The sequence below is a fragment of the Rissa tridactyla genome, chromosome 11, assembly GCF_028500815.1.
Source record: "Rissa tridactyla isolate bRisTri1 chromosome 11, bRisTri1.patW.cur.20221130, whole genome shotgun sequence".
Taxonomy (NCBI): domain Eukaryota; kingdom Metazoa; phylum Chordata; class Aves; order Charadriiformes; family Laridae; genus Rissa; species Rissa tridactyla.
This window is the reverse complement of record NC_071476.1, coordinates 2,093,666-2,116,281: the sequence shown is the minus strand read 5'-3', so window position 1 is coordinate 2,116,281 and position 22,616 is coordinate 2,093,666. Positions and strand designations below refer to the sequence as shown.

The following is a 22,616-nucleotide window of genomic DNA, read 5'->3' as shown; positions in this document are numbered from 1 at the left end:
AGATGTACTGGTACTTTCTGGCAGGTCAGATGATGTAAGAGTCTCTTCATCTGCTGTTTTTCTCCCTCACCATTGTTCCAGCCCTTGAAGAAGATGGCCGACAGGATCAGGAAGTATCAGATCCTGAACAATGAGATATTTGCCATCCTGAACAAGTACATGAAGTCGGTGGAAACAGACAGTTCCACGGTGGAGCACGTGCGCTGCTTCCAGCCCCCGATCCACCAGTCGCTGGCCACCACCTGCTAGTGCGGACACGGACCCCGCACGGGTTGGGAAGGGAGAAGGGACTGAACCCAGAACAGCTGGGAGGGGTAAACTCAACGGTGTGAGACCTGGCAACAAAGTAAGACTGGGTATGCCTACTACACACGAGGACGCATCTTCCCATCCGGCCCTGTTTGAGTGCATGTTCTTCTGTACCATCCCTGTGATCGGTTTTACTTGTAGCTTTCAGATTTGGGGGTGGGTGGGGGCGGGCGGGCAAAATGTGCTTTTCTTCCATGAAGTGGTCCGGTTTTTCCCTGTGATTCATCCAGTCGAACACATCACTCTGAAGCCATACTGCAGCCCCACGTGTGGGGGTCCTGGTGGAAGAGCTCCGTGCTTCCACGGCGCTGGGAGCCCGCTCCCACCACAGAAGCAATGGGGTGAATTGATCCCCGCCGTGCCATGTGCCACCAGCCGTGAAGCAGGAGGGTCTGAAGACAAGCCCCTGATCCACTCTTTGGGGGAAGAAGGGATGAAGGCAGGACGTCACCTGTGGCAGCACCCTGAGGATCAAGCGCCGGGCGCAGAAGAGCCATGCTGGGCTGGTCTGGGATGGCTGCGTGCCCCAGGCTGGGGCTGGCTTCCTGCTCTCTGCCGAGGCGTTGGCTTTTCTAGCGTCTTTTACAGGGAGCTTTGGCACAAGGATTTCACAATAGCAATGATGTAGTTGCCAAATAACTCCTCGACACTTCATAGCTGGGGAAAGAGAAAACAGCCTGGCTTTTTCCCTGCTATGGGACATCCACTTATTTAATGCAAAGGGTTCTCCCCCAAAGACACATCTTCCATGGACTAAACAAGATTTCTTACGGACTACGGAAAAGGCTGAATGTGCACTTTGAATTTGAATGTGCACTTGACCATATTAATTTGGGTGGAATTAATCACTGGTCCTGACAGGAGACAGGTGTAGTTTCCTTGACCATACGTTGTCTTTGATCTTCAGCCAAGGATGAGAGCTGGGATGTGTAATTTGCATAACGTTCTGGGATGCTATTTTCCCTTCTTTTAGTGGCACAGCGACCAAATATCTTTCTTCAGAGAATGGTGACTTATCAGCAGGACTTAAGAAACTTCCCATCACTCAGAAATGATGTGTTTGTTTAGAAGAAGTAAAATACAGGATGAGCATTAGAAAAACCCAGAATTTTCCAGGCTCAGAAGCATTCAGAGGGAACACTGGAGTTTCCCACTCAGCTAATCTAAGATCACTGGATATTGAGAACAAATTCAGTAGGAACTTCAAGGAGAATTTTGTAACTCATGGTCTTCCCCGCTTCCCCTCAGTGGTATCATTGAAGTGATACAAAACTTGTGCTTGAAGTTAAAGGAGATCAAACCACATGCTCCAAGAGAAAGTGATGCTAGCCTCACCACTGGCCATATTTTAATTTCTCAGCTTTAGCCAGGTCACAGCAGATAATTGCTGTTACAGTATACAGATGTGATAATATGTATTTCTTCCGTGCATTTCATCATGCCTTGTAAACTGCATGCTCTTACAGATGTTAAAAAGGCAGAGCCTGGGCATTTATTCTCTCGGAGGGAAGGTCTAATTAATCAGTAGAAATGTCCCAGCTGGAGTATTTTGTAGTAGGAAACAACAGCCAGCGCACTGCTATTAGCAAGAGGAGATCTTGCTGGGTGGGATGGATTTGTTCTTCCAGCCACTCACCACCTACTCCCTTGATAATCAATAAACACCCCACACATGAAAAGTGCTGGACGTTTTCACACCTTGAGTTTCCTTTAATTACTGCGACAGACATTTAAACTGCAGGGAGGAAATTGTGCGGCACAGTAATCTGAAAGTAAAATGAAATCGCGGGAAGCCTGGCTGGAATCCTTGAGCGGCAGGGAAGGACCCAGCCCGGCAAGGCCAGTTGTTCCCTCTGTGTCATGAGGAAGAGCAGCAGAAGAGCGTCTGGGACCTGATGACACCGCAGGGCTCTTGCTCTCTATTTACTCTTCCACTAAGGATGCCAGTTCTGGTTTTCCATCGTTTTCCAACACTTCTACACTGCTGGAGCGAGGGTATCTACAGATATATATTTTTAAAAGGAAGAGGAGAATCAAGCACTTTATTTTTTGTGGAAAACAAGATACAAGGAAGCTAGATCCAATCAAGATCCTATTTTTCCTGACCTAAATAGTAAGTGCTTGTTATTTTGGTATGAAAGTGTTGCTGAAAAGGTGGCACAAGTCCCTGTCTGGCTCTCGGAGCCACCTCTGGGCACAGCACAAATTAAATGTCCTACTGCGTCTGAGACATTATGGGATGTTGAAGCCTTCTCAGAAACCAGCATGAGCAAGAAGTTAACACAGAAGGATGAACTGTACCACATGGCCCAGTCTCAGCTACCTAGACAAAACAGGATATGGTAAGGTGAATTTTAATGGCACTTTTCATCTGTTTAGGTCTGGAGTGAGTCATGAAATATTTTACCTAAACATGAATAACACTTTACATTCTTTTGCTGTAGTTTTGCCATAATAATTCTCTGAAACCCCGCAAAACACGGTTGCGTGTACTTGAAACAACAGGTAAATGAAATCTTTTTGTTGCCCTCAGATTTGCTGGCAAAAATCCCTTCGGATTCCGAGGGCTGAAATGTTTTGAACAAAACGTCCAAAGTGCATGAACAAAATGTAAAGTGTTTTTTTGACTGTAGAGTGTATGCAGATGTTTTGCCTTGTTGCTCAAGTAGTATGAGATATCAGCTAGGAATAATCTTACGGTCTTCATTTCTGAGATTTGATGTTCTTGTCCTTTTATTATCTAAAGGATGCAAATAGTCTTTAGCTTCAGTTCTCTAACCCTCCTTGATTGTATATGAGAAAGAGATCCAGGCTTAGGTCTTTAAAGAACTCCAGGAAAATGGATATTTTTTTTTCCTTCTGTCCTTTTTTTCATGTCACAATTGTTATCGGAAACAGGCAGCAAATTTGTAACAGTCGGGCTAAACAGTAACAGGTTGCCCCAGGGTCAGGCATACTCTCCCCACTTGCAGACTTTCCGCTGAGTTTGGGCGTCTTCCTTGCAGATATGCTCTAATCCTTGAGTTTTCGGCCTTTTACAGTCTGCAGACCCCTAATTTATTTTTTCCTAGGGAAATGAGGACCCCTGTCTGGATGCTTTTAAGTCCACTGACCATGGGCTTGCTTTTTTCCCTACATTTTCCTGCTTACTCTGAAGTAGTCTGCAAACTCCCCAGGATTTACCAGCCACCACTTGGAATGTCTACTTCAAAGACAAGTTGTTGGCTCGATACAGGAATTACGGGGGGAAGAAAGGGTGGCCTGTGTCACAAATGAAGTCAGACTAAGTTATTTTAACGTTCCCTCCGGCTTTGACATTGTAAAATGTGACTATTGGCAGTGCACATGCCTTTCTTGGATGATGCTACACTTGACTTTCAATGATACAATAGAAAGGGGAAGCAAACTAGTTCAAGCTCAGCACTTCAGTGGTTTTCCTTTTAAGCTCTGACAGCACTTACTAGCATTGAACAACACGTTAGTCCTTTTTCTCCTGCATTACTCCAGTCCGGTAGGTTCATGTGTGTTTGAGAACAAAAGAAGAAAAAAAAAAAAAGAGAATTGAAGGTGTAAAAAACCAAGGAAATATTCTCAAAAACTTGTCAAATGTACCATATTTGTATGAAAAGCTGCTTGAGTTATTTTGTACAATGAATTTTATTTATGGTGAGGTATATTTACGCTCGTGATCTGATAACAGTGTTAAATTTTTGATCCATATTTGCTATGCAGCTGAAGATGATATTTTGGTTTTGTATTATTATTTTTTGCTGTTGTTCTAAAATTCAGCTAACAGAAGCTGCCATCTCCATTAGAAATGCTTCTGCAAGAGTAAAGCATCTGGTACATGGTGATATGTCCCGTAACACAGCAACCAACAGTGTGTACAACAAATGTGGGATGACTTTTGTGATGAAGAGAAATAAAAATTGGGCTCATTCCTGAAATGGGCAGACTTTACCTTGTGGTGTCATCATTGTTGTGATAACTATTATTTAGGGAGAGCCTCCGATTGCACCTGGCACGAAGAAAAAGCTAAGGGGAATAACAGCAGCATTTTGTTGATAAAAATGTTGAGCTTTTGTCAAAACCAAAGAAAAAGAAATTAAGAAACTGTTATCAAAACTAAAGAAAAAAATATGAAGCTTTGTGGCCAACACCAAAACAAGCAAACAATTTTTCCTATCAAAAACGTGATGATTTTTGAGAAAAAACATCCTTCCACAACAAATTTTCACTTGAAAAACATGTTGTATTGTAAGAGGGCTGGGGGAGGAAAAATTACATAATTATTTTTAATAGAATTTGACTGGCCTTACTCAAAACAAAGCTAAATTGAGGAGCTAATTTCCTCTCATTACCACAGCCTTGTCAATTCAACAGGGACCTTTTTTATTCCAGTAGACTCTTCCTTGCTATTTTTTTTTTTCCCAAGTTTCCATTTGAAACCATTCATAGGTTTGTGTTAAAAGCATCCGAGGGGCAGCCGTGGTTGTTGACCGCAGAAGCGGCGGTGGGGAATGAGGGGAAAAGACCTTCTGGGAGCTGAAGAATTGGAGTGAAACGACTGACGTGGCTGTATAGGAGCTGGAGCACCTGTGCTTCATCAGCTCTAGACAAAATACTGTAGCTGGTGTTCCCTTTCATAGCTTCTTCCCAAGGTTTCCTTATGGGAACAGCTTCCTAGCTTAAGAGAAATAAAAATGTAATGATTCCTCATGTAAAATCGAAAGTGGACTTTACACCGTGACCAGGCAGCTCTCTTGGTCTTTCCGATGTGCTTTGAGTCGCGGGGCACAGGACGTGCCTGCAGCTTTCCGTGTAACACACTGCTGGGGAGGATTATTTGCCTGGTAGTTGAAAGTTGCCCAATGTTTACTGATTTCAACATGGCTCTGCATCGGGGAATGGCAAAGAGGAGACCGGGACTTTCTTCCTGACTCAGCCACTGATACTAGGCAGGTTGTTCGGTTTTCATCCTTTCCTCCATCAATATTTCTCTTTTCTTCTTTTAAACTAATTTTAGCTGCTGTCTCATGAATACCCCAGTACTAACACCAGCCTTAACACCTAACTAACACCTGCAGGGCCTCACCTGGAGCCAGAAGCAATACTATCAGGGTACAATTCTGGACAACCGACCCTAAGGGACCAGCATCAAAGATAAAGGCTGACATCTTTCTTCTTCCTAATCCTTCTAAATAGGCTTACGTCCTCCGATGAAAGGCACTCCGCCAATGCAAAGAACAGTTCATTAATGATTGTTTCATTCTTTCAAAAGCATAACAAACTGACCCTTTCTGTGACCCCTTCTGCAAGCCAGGAGTGCCTTTCACATCTAGTTCTGCTTGATTTAGAGTTCTGATGCAAACAGCTGGCAGATAAGAGGTCTGCAAACAAAAGATCTGCTGATTACATGTCACTTCACCTAGTGGCACCCACTGCTGCCCTGACGACTTAACGCCTCCATGGCCTGCTGAACATCCACCTCCTGTCCATCACCACCCCACCGCTCCCGCTCAGCCAACATGCATGGTTTATGGGGCCACAGTGACCTGGATCGCTGAACTGATCTGGATAAAAAAATTTAACCACCCTGGGAGAAATGAGTTGGGGTGCGTTTTATGACCTACTGACCCTGGATCACTCAGCTGCCCCACAGCCCAGACCCACAGGTGCGTGCACTGGCACAAGGAGGGCACTGCAGCAGAGGCAGGAACCCACCATGGGCGTGATGGGCTTGGGAACTCTCCGTCTTGGTGGTGGTGGTGGTGTCTAAACTCTTGCAGCACCAAATGACAGCCGCAGCCACCGCAGACATGGTTACCTTGAGATGGGCTGAATTAAAAGCTGTCTGCTCAACAAAGCCCAGTCTTTCAAGCTTTGAGCATCCTTTCATGTAGTGCTGCAATCATCTGAGCACCAGGCAATTCCCTTCACCCCTACACAATCAGGTCACTGTCAGAAAGAGAAGGATTTACCCTCTCTTTGAATCAGCAAACAGCTCCTTGGAGCCCTCCAACTATACAAAGCCACAGCAGAATATTGCAACCGTGTTCTGAAAGTTTCCACAGGAACTGTGCCTACCAGACATCCAAGGGCAAAAGTTTCCATTACCTGTTAGCAGGATACTTTCACCATTATTTGTAACACAGGACAATTGATACCCAGTATTTTTCCATCATTTTTTCCAGACCACAAGAGATGAGCAGAGAAGAGCAGGGGAAAGAAAAGCCTTTTGATGTTGCTAAAGAGGTTATTTGCATGCAAAGCTGCCTTGCTCTACCTGATGGATTCCAGTCAAGTATTTGGCCTGGAAACCAGTATTTCAGGAGGAACTGCATTGTTAGAAGATGAGATGCTAAGGAAAACTCCCTGATTTCTGATGAGTTATTTTTAAGGGAACATCTGATGCGAGTATCAACCAGTGAGGTCACACCTTGGAGCTGAATTCCCTTAATTACAGGCTTCCCATTAAAATGAGGACATGAACCAATAACAGAGGCACCGGTTGCATCCCTGCTTCATTGTTATCAGTCTGAACTCGCCCTTGACTAAGCGTAGTAGGCAATTCCATGCCGGTCCTACCTGGCTTTTAACTCCCGTAGTGCCACACTCAGCCTTGCTAAATCCAACAAATGCAACTCCTGTGACGCGGTGATTTTATACGCTACACCCCCGCAGCCCCTGCGCCAGAGAGAAAGAAACACGTGGCACTTGTGTCCCATGGCTGACTGCAAGGTCTGACTGAAGCTTCTCCCACGGTGATGGCAATTAAGCACGCTCTTCCCTGATGCCTGATAGGGTCAGCTCACGCTGCGGCGTCCCCTCCTTTTGGGACACCTTTCCAGAACTGAGAACAGTTTCTCTTGGAGATCTCACCCCTTGTCAAATCTGGCAAAAGCGGCCAATGGGGTCAAATATTTTTGGGGATGAAGTGGGGTACATAAACACATGTGTATGCGGTCACATTAGCTTTTCCTTTAGGAAATCAAGCTGGCAGGGGAAGGTAAAGCTGTGTTCCAGAGCGCCTTTTGCTTTTCACTGCGTCACCCGCTCTGCTGTGGCAGGAACCCCAGATTCCATAAAAATTTTCTCCTTCCCCAACACCTCTCTGTGCACAGTGGGGAACTGCTCTGCACAGATGTCAACAACGCTCACCCAAAAAGGCTCGGAATATATTTTGGATGCAGTTTAACTGTCAATAACCACACCAACATTAGGACTGCCCAGCTACGAGCAAGACCTTGGGGTGCTGGGGAAGGTCCAGCAAAGGGGAGAGCCCCACAGTGCCCCTCAGCACCGGAGCGAGCAGGTGGAACGGCCCGCGAGGGGACAGGGGACACGAATTCCCGCAGGCAGCCAGCACCGCAAACGCAGCAACACCTGTCCCGCTTGGCCATCACCTCTGCAATCAGCCTCTTACTCACGCGTTGCATGAATAACTCTTAACAAGCACCAGCAAGTAAGTTTACTAAATAAAGGCCAAATCCTGCCATCATTGTCTTCAGGGTGCCTTCTGCCTGCATAACAGCAGCAGAAGTTGCTCCCAAATCACTGATAAATCAGCGCACGTTCATTTCCCACATCAAACCCCACCACCACACGATTGGGATCGATTATCAACTGCTCCTGTGATAAAGGGGAGGACGTGGGATTTGGCTGGCAGCGTCTCTCCCAGCCAGTGACACGCAGGTCCGTGACTGATGAACAGACCCAATTAAAATCAAATGACTCACAAAACACTTGAACATTACATTTGCTGGAGAAAACACCTGGAGAGACATAGGATCAGGCGCTGAGTGAAGGAGCCGTGCGGCACTGCAGCTTCATGGGCTAAGGGCAATTTCTGTAGTAACAGGTAATACATTTTACGGGGGAAAAGAAGCACATTTTCAGACGTGTTCAGGTCCTGCAGATCTTATATCTTTATATTGCCTTATGGCAGATACAATTTCTACCTACAAATGTGGGCTTGCTGAAGAAAAGTTATTGGTTTTACTGTCGGTTTTCCTTATCTCTGCTGACCTACAGCAAAATCTGGCGGATGGCTCCTGCTGCAACGAAAGGGCTTTTGTATCGGCAGTAGGTTTCTGTGTACACAGGTTTACCGCGCACAAACACAGGAAGGGAGGACATTGGCAGAGGAGGGTGGGGACAAAGGCAAAACACACTGGTATGGAACACACTCCAAAATATTCACATGCTGATAACATTAGCAAGAGGGGCTTCAGCTACTGTGGGATGGGGAGTTGACGGGGGAGTTACAGCCCCCAGTCCACAGTACAGGCTGAACCACAGGGCCATGATGAGACCTGCCAACTGAATAGTCACAAAATAAAAGGGTATAAAATGAGCCTAAGTGGCGGAGGAGCCCATGGGCTGGCGCTGACTTTCTCAGGACTGGGATTCAGTATGGAGACAGCTACGTTTTAAATCACAGCTGCTGATGGCAAAACTGCATCCTGGGCTTCTGATCTCATGCAACACAACATTTCACAGCACAAGTGTGCTCTTGTCAGTACACGTGTCTTTTGTTGATATTCCTTTTTCAAATGCACGTTTGCCAGCAGCCTGGCCTTTCCCGCTACAACTTAAAAGTCAGGAAGGATCATTAGGGAAATTTGGCCCGACCTTCAGCATGGAATATGCCTTTGCCCAGCGAGTACCTGACACAGGGAACCCCACATCGCACACTTCCATCAGGATATATCCATCTTCCCTAGACATCTGTGTGTTTCTCAGCCCCCCAGCCTTCCCCTTCAGTCCTACAACCTACTGCACACAGCCATAGGACTAACCGAAGAATAATAAACACCAGTGCTTCGAGCAACAGGACACTTCCTGAAATGTTTCCCTGCTATATTAACTGCAGTTACAGTCTCTTTTAGTAAGAGGAGATACCTTCAGGAGTACAAACACTGTTCAGGACTTAATTTCTCGTGTTTATTTTCTGTTCCACCATCCCCTGCACACATATAAAGTCCCCGGCTCCGCAGCGCGCACAACCCATGTATGCCCATGGTCCCACAGCTCGGCCACCGCCACCGGGCTCACGCCCCATCTCACCAGAAGCTCAGCCTCCGGCTTCCACGGCCCCTTCTCCCCTTCCCTCCTGCTCCCAACCACTGCGGCAAGAAAAACCACTCCAGGAGGAGAAACCCCTGCCCGGGCTGAGCCTGGGGGGCCTCATCCCGGGTCTGTGCAAGGGCTGTTGAACCCACCTGCGGCTCTCCACCATGTGGTGAACCCACCCGGACCCTCCTCCTTCTCCCCCTCCAGCCCCGGGCAAGGCTGGGAGGGGGGGGGGGACACCGGGCCAGGCGGCCGGGACTGGGGCACAAGGGCTTACACACGGGACGGGGGAGCCCGCACGGCTTCCAGGGGCGCGGAGCCCAGCCCCGTCCCGGAGGAGGAGCCGGCCGGGAAGGTGTGCTGGCGGCCCGGCCCTGCCCAGCCCCGGCTCCTGCCCTCGGCGCCGGGATGCTCTGAGCCGTCCGGAGGACGAAGGAGATGGAGCCGCTGGGGGCCAACAGCAGCTGCAGCAACGGTGGGTGCTGCGGGGGGAGCGGGACAGGCCCCGGGGCTCAGCCCGGCCCCGCAGAGGTTGGGGGGGGGGGGGGGGGGTGTCCCGGGGAGGGAGGGGAGGGCAGCCCCAGCGCACCCCCGGCCTCATCCCCCAGCCGGCTGTGGGGCTGCTCTGTCGCTGCTCTGCTTCTCTGGGTTTGGGGCTTCTTTGCCTTTTTTTAGAAGTCTGCGTAGGACTGGGAAAACTGCCTTTTTCCCCACAAGCCCCGCTCAGCCTGAGCTGTGTCAGTGCTTCCAGCACTCACTGAGAAGCTAGGTTTATTTTTATTTTTTTTTTTACCTTTAAAGATTACCAAATCCAGTCGGTAACGACCCCAAGCCCACTGCCTTACGCTTGTGCCCAGTAGCACATCACGGAGACTTTTACCCAGCCGAGGAGACAAGATGCCCTCCGCCCTTCCCTAGGAAATATTTCTACGATCAAGCGTGTTTTTCCCCTTAGAAAAGAAACCTATTAGGAAGCCTTTGGAAACTCATTGGATTTTTTTCCATTAGCAAAAGTTTAGATCCAGTTTGGATCCAAATCCTCAGCTACACGTGCAGGGGACACGGGGTGCAGCTGCAGAAGATCTAAGCCAGTCTCTCGGTTCAGGACAAAGTTGGGCCCCATGCCCAGTGCTGTGAGCAGTTTAGCTCTTGCATACCCACGCTCGCAGAGGCACAAATACTTGCTCTGTAATTCCTACATGAGTTCAGGCAGAAAATTAAAGTCTTTTACTACAAAAGGACTTTTGTGACACTGCACCTGGGTGTTCTGTTCCCCACAGTCACGCTGTCTTTACTGCGCTGGGAGTGAAGACTGCAATAGAAAGGCACGCCGGGTGCGGTAGGAGCGTGAGGGTAGGAAGAAACTCAGCAGTTTTCCCACCCACACACACCGACACACCTCGGCTGGAGACTCGGGGGCTTAGTGCTTCTGGTCTTAACAGCAGAAAACCGCGCCTGCTTTCAGTCCTTCCACACTGGCAGGACTTGGCGTGCTTTACGAGCACGCAGGATCTCTGCAAACGGGTAGAATAACACCATTAGACAGTAAAGGCAGTGTATAGATGAAACTTTGGTCTGGGACGAGCCTGTAGCTGTGTTACGAGTGATCCCATGGCACCGCTCGGCACACTGAGCTGGGACAGATGCACAGTTACACAGTCCTGGCATCGCTCCACATCAAACCCAAAGCTGTAAGCTGCAGACGAGTTGGCGGATGAGAGGATTAGTTGGCTGGAAGGCACCACAACCTTTGAATCAACAAGGCTGAGTGTCGATAAGGCATAGTTCAAACTCTGTTCAAAACATTGGAGTTTGATGGAGAGACTCTGGCATAGATGCGTGGAAATTCAAGTTACATTATTATAGTGGTCCTTGTGGCCTTCCAGTTCAGTGTGTAGACTGGCAGACGCATTCAGTGTCAACAAGCTGCTTGAACTGCACTCCATAAACCTGTCACTCGACACTGCCATTTCCACGTGTGAGTAAAGAGGTGTCCTGAGTTTTTAAGTGCGGGTGGGTATGTGCTGTTAGGGTGACAGGATGGGTGACTGCACAGAGGGACATCTGAATGAGTCCAAACAGCAGAGGCGCTGTTGATAGCTGTATCAGTAATTTGCTTTTTTATCTCCGTGGTGGTGTCACAGGGTCTCTGGTCACCCTTTCGTGCCTTTCCCACCGCGTCGTGTGCCAGGTCATCAGTGATGCTGACCCAGCTGACTCCGTCCAGGACAATGGGACTTTGGATATCTTCTGGGTAACTCAGCTGGAAAGCAACTATGGATTCTACATTGGTCTGGGCTTGGCTGTCTTCTCCAGCTTCCTCATCGGAAGCAGCGTCATCCTCAAGAAGAAGGGGCTGCTACGGCTGGTGGAGAAGGGGGGCACCAGGGCAGGTAAGGCTTTTGTGGGGGGCAGGAGGGAGGAGGTCCACTAATTTCCAGAACCACATGCATCATCCAAACTCCAGCGCTTGTATGGCAAGGGAACACCTCTGGGTGCACGTGGCAGCCTTCCATCAGCTATGTAAGACAGAGCTTTTCTGCGTGTTTGTGTGCGCGACTCAGAGAGCAGTGCTGTGCTGGAGCTGAGGAGCTAATTTACAGAGGCCTGCACTGGAAGGCTCAGCTAAAAGCAGCGCTCCCCTGCCTTGCACCGCAAACAGCAAGTCACATGCACTGTGTGATCAGATGTGCACCCACCAGGAGAACAATACATGCCCATCACAGCTCTGACATGGGAAACTGTGAGGCCAGGAGGAAGCAGAGCCATTTATTCATGCAGGACTGTACGCCTGCGACCTGTTTGGTCGCTGCGAGTGGTTTTCAGAAAGGATACGTCTGAGGTATGTTGCTCAACAAGGTGTAGATAAGTTTCCTCTAGCACCAAGCTGTTGGGGCGAGGCATGTGCTTATGTGCACGTATGTATGGATGGGAAATGGTGGAGGAGCACTGCCTACAGCGGAATTGCATTGTGGAATCGGACGCATCCCATCAGCATTACAAACATTGGCTCTAGCAGCAGCGTAAGTCCTACCTGGCAGCTGACCTACTTGCATAACTACAAAACAACATAATGATAATTAAAATACTACTGCTTCCCAGTTCTGGCCTAGGAACGACTCTTAAATCATTTTACAAAGGAAGTTAGTATCACTGTCCCCATATGAGGGCACGGAGGCATGGAAAGATGAAGGGACTGTCCAGAGTCAACCAGCGAGTGGGCAACAAAGCTACCAACAGCACCTGAGCCACAGGCCAGTCCCAGGTCTGTCCCCATCCCCTGCCATTAGGCTGGCTGCACGCAACTGCTGCACCCCCATGGGTTTGCTTTTCACCTTATATTTGCACAATGAAATATCAGTATTGTTTCAACTGTAGATGTCTCTCATGCCCTTCCCTCCATGAACTCCTCCCACAACAGAGCCAAGCGAGTAAAACGAGGGCAAACCCCTCTCTGTTTTTCAGGGTGCTTAACCAGGAATTAGAGATTAATGACAGAAAATTGCAGCTGGCAAGAAGAGTTGTTGAGGAAAAAAAAGAAGCCACAAACAAACAAAAACCAGACCAACGCAGCAATTTCTAAGGAATACCAAAGCATAACATTTGAACTGGAGCACTTGTGAACTTGAGGAACCAGAAGAGGCTAAATTCCAGCAAATTCCTGTCCGCCTCTTCCCTATCTCACCCTTTAATCTCTCAGCCCCATGTTTCACCCCTGCTATCTGAGCACACCACTTTTCTCCAAGGCAGGTCAAACGCTGCTGTAACCGACAGCTCCGGTCAGGTCAGACTTAGCAAAACCATGGTGTCTCTCTGTCCCAGTAACAGCAGGGTTCACAATGCCAGCAGGCTCAAGCTCCTTACGTCTAACAGCTCGTGGGTTAAGACCAGAGCCGGCTTAGCTCCCCACACAGCATGGCCATTCTTCCTCATTTATATGCACGTTTTCTTTCATTAAGTTGTTCCAACACCAAGAGTCATTTTTCATCAGAAACGCTCCATCGCATGATGACTGTTCCACATAAAGCTAACGTTAGCATTTCTGGCAGCTGCCGCTGAGGCTCCATGATACAACCACAATACAGAGCAACGTACAAAAAGGCGCAGATAACTTCTGGGACAGGACGCAGGCGCTTCACCACGACCGTACGGCAACACCAACCAAGGCACCACATGCCCGCACAGAGCGACCGACCGGCTTTTCCCCCCGCCTTCATCTTTCATAGCTATAGCCCGCGCTTCAGCTAGGTTTGGAAAAAACTCATTGCCTTACCTTAGTGCCCACGCGCGAGACTCCACAGCGAGCCGGTGCAATGCCGGGTGAAGCGCAGGCTCCCCATGGGCAGGACGCAGGGTGGCAACGTCCCAGGGTGGGACAGCCTTTGGGTGGGGGGCACCCAGCATGGAGCAGCCCCCGCCATCCTTCATCCTTCTGCTCCAGGAGTGCCCCATAGCGAACGGGCAAGTGGAACACACAAGACGGAAGGTGACCAGTCCATGGGACCTCAGCTGCGGGGTTTATCGCCGGGTTTAGGGGATGATGCACCCTAATGAACCAGCAAGGAAGACCACAGCTCCCAAGGCTGAAGGGCAGCCCCAATGTCCATGCTGCAGCAGGGCCCCAGGCCCAGAACTTCCGTGGCTTTGGGGCAGCAGGTGCCATTCCCATTGGCACCCAGAATTAAGCACTGCTTTCATGGTATTTGCGTTGTCCAGGCCCAAGTGCGAGCTTCTGCTAATCCCTCGACTCAACATAAATCCACGTAGGATGGCACGTCTGCATATTCTGTCCTTCCAGGCTGTTTTCTTTGTTACGCTCTTCCCCTCGCAATTTATCCCTCTCCAAAGGGATGTTTCTCATCTCTTACCCCAAAGAACATGGTTGTTAACTCCTGCACACCTGTGTGCTTTGCTTCCTTCCCCAGGAGATGGAGGCCACGGCTACCTGAAGGACTGGCTCTGGTGGGCTGGCTTGTTAACCAGTAAGTAGAAGCTGTTTCCCTGGCCTTGCAGCTTTTCCAGGGTCTGTCCCTGTGAATCAGGTGCGGAATGAGCCCAGCATCTAGTGGCTTAAAGCCTTTTTTTCTGGCAAGTTCCAGCAGAGGTACCTCAAGGAGAGTGGAGGCAGTGAGCCACACAGGATCTCCCTCGCCGTCCTGCTGCAGGGCTGGTAGGACTTGCTAGCTCAGTGTTACCCCATCAAAGGCATGAAAAGCCAGGTTTGCATACTAGGCACAGGGCAGACAGCCTCCCGTGCATGCCTGGGGGCTCCGGGAGAGGTTACTGCCGCAGCAGAAGGGAGATAACAAGGAGGCGTTGGTAGCTGTCTCCTTCTTGAGCAAAGCTTGCTTTGCCTTAGAGCAAGCCTCAAATCTTTCTTTTCATGCTGCAACACTACAGTGTCTTCTCAAATTGGACTCACAGCTGTACAAAGAGCAGCAGAGGGTTTCTCAGAGCAGTCTTTTCTGGCTCTCGCAGCAGCTCAAGGTGCCCCCGCCTTGCTCCACCCTTGCAGCTCCTGCTGCATAACCCATAAGCAAGCACACAGTACTCACTGCTCAAGGGACAAGGACCGTCCAGCCAGAAGGTGACACCGCAGCCCCAAGGAGACTCTGTAGGTGAGGAGCAGCCTCCCAGCAGCTCCCACAACAGCCCACCCCCCGGTTAATCACCCAGACACACTGCAGCTGCCTGGCTGGGCTGGGGGGGCGGATGAGTTAGTATGGGCAGCTGTGACATGGCCAGGCCCTGGTACCCTCAGCCCTTCTCCAGGTGGGTGCAGGGCTCCAGAGATGCCTCTCTGCTTGCATTAATTTGTAACAGAGAAATTTTCACCCACTATCTGTCCCTGTTTAGCAGCAGCATGAAACCCCCATGATAAAACCCACCCTCTAACCAACATCTTACTAGTTTGCAAACCTGCAAGAGAAAACACAAAAAGTGTACTGTAACTCACTGGTATTTATTTTTCTTGTGTTTGTTTAGTGGGCGGAGGGGAAGCTGCCAACTTTGCCGCCTATGCCTTTGCTCCTGCAACTATCGTCACGCCTCTGGGGGCTCTGAGTGTGCTCATAAGGTGATTTATCTGACTATAGTTTGCAACTTGCCTTTTTTTATTTGCCTGTTTGTCTTGCAAGATAGGAAGACTTGAAGTGATGCAAATATGATTTATTCTGCCTAAAGGAAAAAATGTCTCAGTGTTTTCTAACAGTTGTTGTCCTTTTCTGGGATCATTTGGAAGCCCGTGAATTAAGTAGCATGCCCTTCTGGAAATGCTACATGTGGATAGCAGTCCCATACACTTTGGGTTAAATTATTGCAAATATCAGTGTTGCTTCCTCCCTTAATCCAGCTCTTTAGCCAGTTCAAGGTGGGTTTGTTTTGTGTTTTGTTTTGTTTTGTTTTTGTTGTGAACAGTACTAAAAATCTAAAAGGGTCAAAAACATCAGGTTTGTTTTTAAACTGTCTTTCATTTGCCTTTTATTTTCTAGCTTTTAGGGTGCTCTGATGTGTTTTTATATTTTTGTCTGTTGCCAAAAGGCTGAAACCCTGTTTTATTTTTTTTTTATTTTTAAAAAGGAGATTAATATCAAAACACATGACTCCAGGTACCGAAGGTTTTATAGAAGGACTGTGAAATGCATAAGCAAGCTGAGAGTTAGGACTGCTCTGGTGTCTTGCCCCAAAGTTTTATGCACAACAACTAGATATTCTCTGGGGGTTAATAGTTCTGACGATCTAGTTAAAATTCATGTAACTCTTTCATTGTTAGGTTGGGCTTTTTTCCTCTGTTACACTGGTTCTTGAAGTCATTTCTTTGGGCGCTAAAGGCTTCTTAATGCCCAGCAGCTCCCGAGTGAATCTGTAGACCCTGAAAATATTTCTGAGGATGCGCTAACACATTGAGCATTTTTTCACCTTGCTGATACATGAGCTGTGATCTGTAGATCACACCTGCCTCTCCGCAGGCTCAGCTGTCAGCAGATGCAATGTGATTGTGTGTTAACACACTGGAATCCAACAAATTTATTCCAAATTGGTGTCCTTGTATCACGTGAAGGTGTTCTTTTCCTTATTTTAGCTACTCTTCCTTCCTCAAAGGACTTTAAAGCACTTTTTTCTGCCCCATGCAGTGCCATCTTGTCTTCCTATTTGCTTGGAGAGCGGCTCAACCTGCTGGGAAAGCTGGGCTGCATGCTCAGCCTCGTGGGCAGCACCGTGATGGTGATACATGCCCCAGAGGACGAGGAGGTCACCACTCTGGATGAAATGTCTTCTAAGCTGAAAGAGCCAGGTACACAGGAGATCGCGTTTTCTCTCTCGAGGCTGGGCAGTGAATATTGCCCCCCCATGCCCACCGCTCAGTTTTGAGTTGCTTCTCTCCCTCTTCCAGGTTTCCTCGCTTATGCTGCGATCCTCTTGGCTGTCTGCTTCCTCCTGATCTTCTACCTCGCACCCCGCTATGGCCAGAGCAACATCCTCATCTACCTCACCATCTGCTCCGTGATTGGTGCCTTCTCCGTGTCCTCAGTCAAGGGCCTGGGTATTGCCATCAAGGGCTTCTTTGCTGGCCGGCCTGTGCTGCAGCACCCACTGACGTGGATCTTAGTCATCACGCTGGTGGCATCCATCACCACACAAATTAACTACCTCAATAAGTCTTTAGACATTTTCAACACCTCTTTGGTGTTTCCCATCTACTATGTGCTGTTCACCACCATCGTCATCACAACTTCCATCATCCTCTTTAAGGAGTGGGTCACCATGACTGTAGTGGACATCATTGGGACAGTTTGTGGCTTCCTCACCATCATTTTGGGGGTGTTTTTACTCCATGCCTTCAAAGACATGGACGTCAGCTTAGGAAACCTACCAGAAGTCCTCCAGAGTGGACAGCAAGTGCCAGTCACCCGAGACGACAAGAACATCCTAATAGAGGTGGACAACTCCAGCATCGCCCCAGAGGATAAACCGAAAGTATTCATGATCTACACCTAGCGCGTTATACGTGAGGGTCTGGAGGTTGGGTTGGTGTCAGTATTCCAGATGCTATTGAGCAATTTAAAGAAGGAAAAGCAGAAAATAAAATCAGCAGTGTCTTATCCAAAGCTTGGTAGAGTCAAGCCAAATCTTTCTCTGGGCTTTTGGATTGGATCTTTGTGATGGTGTGGCAGCAACGGGCATGTTTAATCCTCACATGCAGCCACTGAAAATGAAAATCCTCTTGAAATGAGATACTCCGGGGACAAAGCTCCTCTCTGAGGCCCCTTCCCACCTCTTCTTCTTGGCAGGGTTAATGTTTACTCATACACTCCTTCCCCCGGGCGGCAATGTGTTTATTTTCAGGCACTGATTGAGTCATTGATTAGTGATTTTTGTCTTTCTTTTTTCCTTTCTAGACGCTCGCATGAACTCTAAAACACACACCAGTATCTCAAACGGAGGCGAGAGACAAGGACTGAATGGTGCACACCTGCTATTCAGACTCTGCTCGTCCATGTTTAATTATTTGCTCTGCAAATATGGGACAAGAATATTGGTGAATATGGACAAACCGTGGCGAATTTTGGAATAGGCGCTCACTTAAGCTCAGTGGCAGGACCCAAGCCATGAAGTGTTTTTTACAGGACCGTGGCAGAGAAATCTTTTTCAGCTTTTGTTTTTTGTGAGGTGCAGGGATTTCCCTGCAGCACAGTGTTACTTAATTTTATATAGGTTTTTGTTTGTTTGGGGTATTTTTTCCTTAGCAGCTGTGGTGCCCAGGCCATGTTGACGTGGTTGGTGAAGCCACTGGGCCTGATCCAGACCTCACCCGAGCAAGGGGCAGCCCCTGCTCAGGCTGAGAAGCTCTGGCAGGGTAAACCCTGTGTCAGGAGAAGCACCACCACCATCTGTGAGCGGCTGTAAATTTTAAGGTTGTTTTTTTTTTTTTTTTTCTTAGCAAATGTCTTGGCCTTGGAGAGCCTCCCAGCTCTTTGAGCCGCATGACCTGACCTGCTATCACGTAAGCCCAAAAGCTTTTCTGTTGTTGTTGTTGTTTAGAGGGAGGTATAAACTGCGTGTTAAAAGCCAACCAGGCGTTAAGTGGGTGATGCTCTGCAGAGCTGTAGGGATGCAGTTCATCCCAGAGCGGTCCCGTTCACCCCTCTCCATCTCTTAATATAGTATGGATGTTACCTGGGCTCTTGCTCACAGCTCATCTTCAAAACCCTCTTGGATTTGTATCGGTGGTGAGGATGAAGGGATCGGAAAAATAACATTTTGAGCTGGAAGGTGAAAAAGGAAGTATCACCGCAGTTAAAAGTTTCTCCCACCTTGCTGCTGGGTCTTAACAGCACCGGGAGACTCAGCTTTTGCTCACAGCAAATCCCAAACCAGGAGCGGCAAAGCCTGAGGCGGCTTTGCCAAGCTGGCTCCGTCCGGAGGCAGCTCTGGCTGGGTTAGTCCTGGACCACAGCGCACACTGATGCTGTCAGAGATGCTGACCTGATTGTACCCGAGTCTGGCCATGGCTGAGCAAACGCAACTTGGGGTTGGAGGGGGGAGAGGAATATTTAATCTCTTACTAAAATAACATTTCAGTACTTTTTTTTTTTTTTTTGGAATGTGGAAAGGGAAATAAAGGCTTTTTCTAAAAAAAAAAAAACAACCACCAAACCTTGCAGGTGGATCTGAAAGTTTTTAATGGTTTCTCTGGTGTTATTGGTGTAGCCGTAGAGGATCAGGAGGCTGAAGGACAGCCCAGCACGGCAGAAAGAGCATCTGGGGCGTGAGCGAAACAGCAGCGCCCTCCTTTGGTAGCAGAAAATAATCCAAGTAATTCACTTCAGCTTCGGTTTTGGCATCCTAATTGGTATAATGCTTTATGCATTTTATTTTAGGAACGGACAGTAAACGGGACTCGTCCTTCTCACTGCCTAGAACTGCATTTTATAAAAGCCATCCCTCCAGCTATCCTGCCATCTCTGGACAAATGCCACATATAAAACGAAGATTTGAACTAAAACAGTAGACAGTGACAGAATATTTGTTAATGACAACTGACAATTTATTAAAACTAGGCAGAAGGCACAATGAATTGCATTCTTCAAGTATTTGCATAGATGCACAGAGAGCATTATTGTAAACCATTAATATGTGGACACAGGAGAAAGTGAGATGTATTTTGGTATATGTTCTCCCAAGTAACATCTTTCCAAAAAATCATGTTTTACCATCTTTTAGCCCTCCTGCAGTTCCCCTATTCTTATTCACTCAACTTGCACACATATAAAAAATATAAAAGGTCTTACTTAAAACCACCTTTCGGAGACTTATGATATTCCAGCACTAAAATTTTCCATTAGAGTCTGGGCACATCCTGTTGTTCTCTCCAGCTCTGTGTACCCAGGGGAATTTTTTAAAAGCTCAATCCCACGTATACATGAAATGCAGTGAAAATATTCTTAGTGGTTGTTGGTGGCCATTTGATAAAGGTCAGGGGTTGTAGCAGAGGTAATGCTGCTGCCTTCAGCGAGGGCTCAGATACAAGATCGAGTTCGTGTGGTTGAATCTGTGCTACTGCAGTGTGTGTGCAGCATGTGCCCAGCTTACTGCTCCACTGCCGTTTATACGTAACATAATCCAACTGTAGAAAAAGACATGTAAAGATTAGAAAGCTGATGTCTTTCACTTGTCATCCCTCATTTCAGAGAGAAGCATTTTAGGTTGGTTTGTTTTCCAGGCAAATAGAAAGTAAGAAAAGGTCCAAAATTAGCAAGGTAAGGAAGAATCAACCAGAAATTCAAGATGCACCCTGTGTACTGTTTGCTTGTGGAGAAAGAGGTAGTAAAGTTGTGAAAACTACTGTGGTTTAAGTCATCCTACAGACATACTGCTACGTATAACTACAAATTTAATGAGCGCTTAGGGTTTATCTGGTTTTTTTCTAATCAGTAGAGCTCAGGGAAAGAGAACCATCAGCCAAGACTTTTTTTTCTTTATGCCAATAATAGAGTTTCTCACATGTGCAGCAGCAATCACATAGGATTTGCCCGTAATAAATCAGACACAACAGAGCTGTTGCAACCATAGCTCCAGAATTCCCTGTGTTCTCCTAGGAAATCATTTCAAGGGGAAAAAAAAAAAAAAGAAAACAAAAAAAGAAAAAAGTTTGGCGTAACAAAAGGTCTTAATTTAAAATCCTGAGAAAAAACGTACAAAAGCCCAAACTACTAGGAGAAAAAAACCCCACAAATTCATAAGGGAGGGTCCCTCAGGGTCAGAGCCATCAGCTGCTTAAAGTGCACACAGACAGCTCTCTCCATCCATGTCCTGGAGAAAAAAAACCCAGAGTCAATGAGCTGCCCTACAAAAGCACCATGTTTTGCAATAATATGTCTGCTGTTTTACCACCTGGGCAATTTTAAGGTAGGTTTCGCACTGGTATGGGGAGCAGACAGCCCGTGCTGAATTACTGCTCAGCACAGACCGCAGCCTGAGGACACACGTGCCAAAGCGTCTACTGATTATCCACGGTACCGTATGCTGGAGAGGAGGTTTCAGCACTGCCTTTTGCTGAGCTTCCTTCTGGCCATTTGCTCTCTGTCTCGGCCAGAGTTTCCCTGTCGTACCTTGACTGTGTCCCAACGACACGGGTGAGAGCGCGCGGGCCACGCTGGGGACGCTGTCGGGTCTCACAGCACCGAGGCAAGACCAGCGAGTGCTGGAGGTCGCAACGCTCTTGCTGAAGATGGTTATATGGGGAAAAGAATTAATCCACTCTGTTAAAGCTAATCAAAATCCCCAATGACCCACAGATTATTTTAACCAGGAATATTTCCGTGGTTTGCTCCCTGTTGCGGTCTGGCTTTCCACCCACTGTAAACTGAGAATATGCTGAAGAAAGTTATCAACGGCTGCCTTCTGCTCTCCCAAGAGGCAGCGGTTTCTGTGTAGCACCAACGTACGCTCCTGCAGCTGTGTGGATGGGCTGAGGAAGCCAACAGGGACGGGTCTCACATGAAAGCCCACCAGGGCCAGCACCTGCACCCACAGCTTCAACTCCCTGGTAAGACTTAAATAACTGGTTAAAAAAAATACGTGAAGCCCCCATCACCCCATCCCTGCATTGGATATTGCACAATAATATTTAAATACCGTATAAACAAGTCATCCCTATATGGAAAAAGGCTATCAGCAGAGAGGGTTGAGTTCGGCTTGGCATGTACCGGCGCAGTTCCCGGGGGCGCTCGGGCCAAGCCCGACTGCAGCTTGTTGAGTCGCGCAGGAAACGGGTGAGGTTAGAGGAGAGGAACCGAGACACTGTCTGTGGCTGTGAACGGTTTTTTGGGTGATGAAGGCCACCCAGTCTTCACCCTGTGAAGGTCAGAGCCAGCTGGGAACAGCTGGTTCACGAGTGCCCGCGGGAGCCCGGCTGTCCCACTTTCAAGATGTTCGCTGCTCCAGCCGTCCCGACACTGGTATTCTGCACGAGATGGAAAACGAGGAAAAGAGAAAGGGGTGAGCATTGATGAAGAGCAGACGCTGCCCTCTCCTTCTCCTGGAGGTGATATTACAGAGGGCCAGGGGAAGCCTGTCTCCATTAACACGTATTCACACCTTAGTGTGTCACACAGGAAACTCTCCTGCTCTCCACCAGTCACGCAATGAAGTTCATACAGGTTTTTTTCCATTTTTTACAGCTGGCCTCAAGTATGTGGTTGGCTGGAGGCAGCACCTGCGGTGTGTGGAGTGGAGGTGTTTCGTGGTAAGGGGTCCAGCTTGCAGGCAGCTGAGCTCAGCAACTCAAAGTCCCTTATCAACGGTCCTTATTAAGGACACTTTCATGAAACAGTCCCTGCAGAAAAAGCATCCCCTTAGCCATGGCTAGAGGCTGGACGGGTTTCTGTTCCTTGCTGGGATCCTCAAGTTTTGTGTGGGCTTTCCTGTTTCTCCACTCTTCACTAACCGTTCTGGGTCCCACACGCCCTCGTTGCTCAGCCCCGCTCACCCAGATGTTTTACCTGAGGAACTGCTCAGAGATGTGGAGGACTGAATTAACTGTTTTGCTCAACCTAGTAAATGCTTAATAAAGGAACGGCTGAAAAAAGAGCCCCCTGCAATAAAGGCAACCAACCCCGTCCCACCCATTGGGGCTGTGCATGAAGGTGTTTTGCCATCTGATAGCAAGGTTACTCGCTCCAGGGTAGTTTTTTTCCCCGGTGTTGTGGGGACGCTGCTGTGCTTCCCAT

General features: G+C 48.1%; 4 protein-coding genes across 13 annotated transcripts in view; 2 read left to right on the top strand and 2 right to left on the bottom strand.

The window, feature by feature from the left end:
- Window positions 1-4,273, top strand: part of CYFIP2 (cytoplasmic FMR1 interacting protein 2) — a 56,640-nt gene extending 52,367 nt beyond the window's left edge. For all 8 annotated transcript variants that reach the window (XM_054217080.1, XM_054217085.1, XM_054217084.1 and 5 more), the window contains exon 31: window positions 82-4,273. In XM_054217080.1, coding sequence (XP_054073055.1) covers window positions 82-249 — 168 coding nt within the window. In that variant the 3' untranslated portion in view covers window positions 250-4,273. The remainder of the gene's footprint in view (window positions 1-81) is intronic.
- Window positions 1-9,640, bottom strand: part of FNDC9 (fibronectin type III domain containing 9) — a 29,870-nt gene extending 20,230 nt beyond the window's left edge. Inside the window, exon 1 of the mRNA XM_054217091.1 lies at window positions 9,534-9,640. Coding sequence (XP_054073066.1) covers window positions 9,534-9,550 — 17 coding nt within the window. The 5' untranslated portion in view covers window positions 9,551-9,640. The remainder of the gene's footprint in view (window positions 1-9,533) is intronic.
- Window positions 9,641-9,642: 2 nt separating this feature from the next.
- NIPAL4 (NIPA like domain containing 4) lies at window positions 9,643-21,689 on the top strand. 2 transcript variants are annotated; one of them, XM_054217090.1, is made up of 7 exons: window positions 9,643-9,859; window positions 11,529-11,777; window positions 14,310-14,366; window positions 15,370-15,460; window positions 16,518-16,678; window positions 16,778-17,361; window positions 17,784-21,689. In XM_054217090.1, the coding sequence occupies exons 1-7, from the start codon at window positions 9,823-9,825 to the stop codon at window positions 17,793-17,795; spliced, it is 1,191 nt and encodes a 396-aa protein (XP_054073065.1). In that variant the 5' UTR covers window positions 9,643-9,822; the 3' UTR covers window positions 17,796-21,689. The 2 variants fall into 2 exon arrangements, with proteins under 2 accessions (XP_054073065.1, XP_054073064.1); XM_054217089.1 differs by lacking the exon at window positions 17,784-21,689 and having other exon boundaries at window positions 16,778-17,777.
- ADAM19 (ADAM metallopeptidase domain 19) overlaps window positions 19,411-22,616 on the bottom strand; it is a 36,013-nt gene continuing 32,807 nt past the window's right edge. For both annotated transcript variants that reach the window (XM_054217086.1, XM_054217088.1), the window contains exon 23: window positions 19,411-21,850. In XM_054217086.1, the coding sequence (XP_054073061.1) occupies window positions 21,776-21,850 (75 nt within the window). In that variant the 3' untranslated portion in view covers window positions 19,411-21,775. The remainder of the gene's footprint in view (window positions 21,851-22,616) is intronic.

Bases quoted from the DNA above. Each gene is read 5' to 3' on its own strand.
- NIPAL4 (XM_054217089.1), top strand. From the start codon at position 9,823: ATGGAGCCGCTGGGGGCCAACAGCAGCTGCAGCAACG. The intron at 9,860-11,528 runs GTGGGTGCTGCG...GTGGTGTCACAG, and splicing joins CAACAGCAGCTGCAGCAACG to GGTCTCTGGTCACCCTTTCG. The intron at 16,679-16,777 runs GTACACAGGAGA...TCCCTCTTCCAG, and splicing joins TTCTAAGCTGAAAGAGCCAG to GTTTCCTCGCTTATGCTGCG.